We start from the raw sequence: 4,754 nt of genomic DNA on the forward strand, positions 1-4,754 counted from the left end.
TCCTCCTCCTCCTCCTCCTCCTCCTCCTCTCCGGCTCCCACTCCCATGAACCACACTCACTGGCAGGTTCCTTGTCCCTGAGGTAGCCTCAGGCAGGTGCCTCCGTTGGCGCAGGGTTCTGGGGAACCTCCACACAGAAGCTCTGGGGAGGATACAAGAGGAGGAGAGGCGGCCCTAGGACCTGTGATGGCCCTTCCCCCTCCGGGTGCTCCTTAAAGGCCAGTGACCAGCAGCCCCCACCTGGCCCAGGTGCGCGCACGGTGCGCGGTGCTCTCTGCCATCCTCTCCATCACACCACACCCCAGTCCCAGGCTCCACATGGTCCCTGTCCCAGCTCTTCCATTCACGACTCTGTTATTACTCCAGCCCCCTTCCTGTTTATTCTCCATCCCCCGGAAGCCGGACAACTGGGATTAGGAGGGAGCCAAGGCGTTTCTGGGAGGTGAATGGCTGAGGCACCTAAGGGATTTCCTTCAGGAAAGGCCAGCAGTGAGCCACTGCGGGTGGGGACAGCTGGACAGAAAGGGGCCTTGTGGTTCCTTCTATGTCTCCATGTCCTGCTTCTTGCTCCTCTATTCCCTGTAGCAGGCGGTCAGCTTTTTCTCCTGTCTGTCCCACACCAAGAACCCTTTTCTCTGGGGGTGGGCACCCTCCTTTCCACTCCACAGCAGCACCAACCCTGGCACCAGGCCAAAAGCCTGGGTCTCAGCAGCCCCTGGGGCAGTCAGCGCTCCCTTCAGGCTGCTCCTACAGAATTTCCCCCCTCCAGTGTTCTTTCACAGCCCGGGCCTTGGCCCTCTTCCCTGACCTCACTAAGCATCTCTCCACCCCTTCACCTCTGGCCTTGCCTCACCTCTGGTCAGGATGACTGAGAAACTGGGCAGCAACAGCAGCAAGAGCAGCAGCAGGGACCGGGACTGCATTCCAGGCGCCTGCCCCTGGTCCGGATCTCTCCCTCTTCAGGCAAAGACCCTCAGAGCCCTTGTGGTCAAGCAAGGCCACCTCTTCGGGCTCCACCGCTCCTCCTTCCTTCTGGGCCTGCTGCACGCCTCAGTCTGAGCTGTTTCCTGAGTCACACAATGTCCTGGACACCCTACTGATGGGGGGGGGTTGGTGTATGAGGGAACACTAAGGGAGGGTGAGGGAGGGGCCTCTGTCCGCTGACAGGCCCTGAGAAGAGGACAGTGCGGCTGGTGGGCAGGTGAGAGGAGGGGGGACTGGTTTGCTCCTAGGGCCCAGGGCAGGGCACATGGAGGAGTCCCTGTCTTCTTCATTGTCTCTGTGGTTTCTCTTTTACAGGACTGGGAGTGGCGGGTGGCTGCCTCCATGTCCCAGGAGGGGCAGGATGTGGAGACAGAGGTGTTGGGAGCATCCACTTCTCACAGATTCAGAAGCCAGGCACTTTGGCAGAGGGAACCCAAGGATCGTGTAGGTCTTTCCTCTGCCCTTTGTGGAGGATATTCTTTGTAAAAAGGTGTTTTGAGACAGGATCTCACTGTGTATGTGGTCCCGGCTGGCCTGGAACTTGTGGGACTCCTTCTGCATCTGCCTCCTGGGTGCTGGGGTAAAAGGCACGTGACTCCATGCCTGGTGTCTTTCCGGGGAATGGACACGATGCTGGGCCCGCCCCCCAGTGGAGCTGGAACCCAGGCCTCCCATGTTCCACACAGATGCTCCATCTGTGAGTCACTCGCGTAGCCTGCCCGGCTGCTTTTAGTACGGGGGGGGGGGCTTTCTTCAGAGAAGAATGTAAAACATCGCCATTACCAATAACCAAAGGACACTATATTTCATATACCTCCGCCTTCCTCCCTGACAGCGGCTGCTGGGGTAGTCAGGATGTTAGTCAAGATGTACAATTTAAGTTAAACAACAACACAACAGAGAATTTGTTGCCCTGAAAAGCTCATTCTGCCTCCTTTTATTTTTATAAAAAAAGCAAAAAACCAAAAAAAAAAAAAAAAAAAACCTTTGGATAAGGTCTCAATCTGCATTAGTCCAGGCTGGCCTGGAACTTGCCATGTAGTGGAGGCTAGCCTCAAACTTCCAAGTCTTCCAGTCTCTCAAACGCTGGGATTGTAGCATGCCCTGCAATGCCTGGCGTCATCCCTTCCTGAGGACGCAGTACAGTTTCGGAACCAGTCACGGGCGGATTCCTCTAGTAACACTGGGAACCCAGCCCAGTGTGGTGGAGTGTCTGCAGGTGCCGGTCACGCAGCTTTGAGGAATCCTGGATGCTGCCTGCAATACTGACTAACTCCTTCCTGGGAACACCGTGCCAGTGTGCCGCCCCCACCTCTGCCAGGGTAGCTCGGGCTGGCCTTGAACTCGCTACGCAGGCGAGGATGACCTTGAACTCCTGACCCTCTTGGTTCTGTCTCCTAATTGCTAGGATCACAGGTGTGCACTTCAGCCCCCGTTTACACTGGAGGAGATCAGACCCTGAGTTTGTGCACGCTGGCCCAGCTCACTGCCTGAGCTTTGTGCATGCTGGCCCAGCTCACTGTCCATGGGGTCAAGAGGAGATCAGACCCTGAGCTTTGTGCACGCTGGGCCAGCTCACTGTCCACCGGGTCACATCCATAGCCTTGTATTGACATTTTAGCTAGTTATTTGGTTTTGTAGATTGTTCTAAACTTTGATTATGTCTGCTGTTTAAAGGTGTTTGGGGAGTGCTCAGTACTGAGCTTAGGGTCTCATATGTGGTAAGCGTGTGCCCCACGACTGAGCTCCCCTGCACCCCCAGTGCCCATCATCAGTCTTTTTTTTTTGTTTTGTGTTTTGTTTTTCAAGACAGGGTTTCTCTACAGCTTTGGAGCCTGTCCTGGAACTAGCTCTTGTAGACCAGGCTGGCCTCGAACTCACAGAGATCTGCCTGCCTCTGCCTCTCGAGTGCTGGGATTAAAGGCTTGCACCACCTCTGCCCAGCCTCCATCATCAGTCTTAAATGATTGCCCAGGGTTCGGCCGTAGGAGCCCTAGGTTACTTCAATGATTGTTCCCTTGAGACACGAGACACATCAAGCAGGGTCTCAGCTTTTAAGAACATGACGATAAACTATTGTGCAGTAAATGTTGTAGAGTTCACACGTGTGTGTGTCTGGCTGCTTTCTTAGGCTAACTGCTAGGATTAAAACTCCTGAGTCTGCAAGTGACCATGGAATCAAACTGTGGTCATTGAAACCTGGCTGTTGCCTCCAGCATCCTGTGCAGGACTCTGTACCAGTCAGCAGCGTCTCTGTGTCTGCTCCCCCAGCCCTTGATATTCCACAGCCTTACAATTCCATTTGTGCTAAGCGTGGGGGCAAGAGAATTGGAGTTCAAGGCCAGCCTGGGAAGACTCCACTTCAAAACAGACAGCTCTTTATTTCAAACACCAGACAATCCCCACCACATTTTATTATGAGCATTAGCATTTTTTTCACACGTGTGATTACGTTCACGTTTCTTTTGTGCGTTTCCTGTCAGTGTTTTCAGCCCATTGTCCCATGGATGTGTCATTTTCCCATAACCGTCCCCACTTGAGGAGGCCGCTGAGATCTGGGAAATCTGAGGTCTGAAATCGGTGTGCAGAGTCCCGGCATCCTCGGCTGGTTTGCTGATGGGGGCGCCTGATGTTGGTGACCCACAAAGGGAAAGGAGGAAGGGGCACCTGGTTCCTGGCGGGACCGCAGAGGCCTTGCTGCCAGTTTCGCGTAGCTCAGGATGGAGCCTGGGGCACCCGGCTGGAGCTTGTGAGAAAGGAGAAACGGTCTTGGAGACAGGGAAGTGGTGAGATGAGGGGAACCAAGAACGTTGGGGGAGGGCAGCGTGGGCGGCTGCTCTGGGAACCTTCTCTTTATCCGGCTGGCTGGGGTCTAGGCACTGCTCAGGGTACCTGTGCTGCTCCTGGGTCCCCGACAACCTCTTACTTCTAGGACCTTACCCTTCTGTTTCCCAGTGGCTCCCCAGGTGCGGACGCAGATGCCCGGAACATCATCGTCATTGTAGGGAGGCTACCATTCGAGGGTACAGTGGTGTGAAGCCACCCCCTCCTTACGCCATCGTACAATTGACTTTTCTTACATTGTATATCCCTGGAGAAGGATAAATGTCAGTCATTCACGCTTCAGTTATAGGAACTTTCCACATTAAGACCAGCGTTTTTGTGGGCGTTTCCTGCCGCGAGCCTGGCTCCTTCTCTAGAAGGCCCTTTGCTGCCACCGTGTTTGGAAACCAGAAGCTCTCTCCGGTGCTTCCCATCCCTAGTTTGCTTGTTTTTCATATTATGATTATTTTTAACCACCTAACTCCCAGGTTATACACTTTATTTTATCCTCCTTGTGATCCGGTTGATAGTTCTACAATCTGCAGCGTCTCTAAAGGTGAGGGTTTGAATGACGGAAAAATAGAATTGTAAAACCTGCTCAGGCTGGAGAGAGGGCTCAGCGCAGCACTGACTGCCTTTAATCCCATCACTCAGGAGGCAGAGTCAGGAGGATCTCTAGGAGTCTGAGGCCAGCCTGGTCTACAGGGAGAGTTCCAGGACAGCCAAGGCTACACAGAGGGACCTTGTCTCAAAACAAACAAACAAACAAACCCCCAAAAAACCCACAAACCAACCAACTAAACAAACAAAAAGAAAAGCAAAAAAAAACTCTCTCCCTGCTCTTCTCCTTCTCCCCTTTCCCTTCCATAATCCACTAAATAAGTATCCAACCTCAAAAAAACAACAACAACAAAATTAGACAAGAAAGAAAGAAAGAAAGAAAGAAA

General features: G+C 53.4%; 2 protein-coding genes across 2 annotated transcripts in view; both read right to left on the minus strand.

Moving 5' to 3' along the window:
• Notch4 (notch 4) overlaps nucleotides 1–281 on the minus strand; it is a 25,090-nt gene extending 24,809 nt beyond the window's left edge. The window contains exons 1-2 of the mRNA XM_026777822.1: nucleotides 241–281; nucleotides 61–142 (exon numbers count right to left, since the gene is read on the minus strand). Of these exons, the coding sequence (XP_026633623.1) occupies nucleotides 61–142; nucleotides 241–281 (123 nt within the window). The remainder of the gene's footprint in view (nucleotides 1–60; nucleotides 143–240) is intronic.
• Nucleotides 1–4,754, minus strand: part of LOC101994656 (RT1 class I histocompatibility antigen, AA alpha chain-like) — a 629,094-nt gene that overhangs the window by 592,666 nt on the left and 31,674 nt on the right. The window lies entirely within an intron of this gene.

This window comes from Microtus ochrogaster, unplaced genomic scaffold, assembly GCF_000317375.1.
Source record: "Microtus ochrogaster isolate Prairie Vole_2 unplaced genomic scaffold, MicOch1.0 UNK87, whole genome shotgun sequence".
Lineage (NCBI taxonomy): Eukaryota > Metazoa > Chordata > Mammalia > Rodentia > Cricetidae > Microtus > Microtus ochrogaster.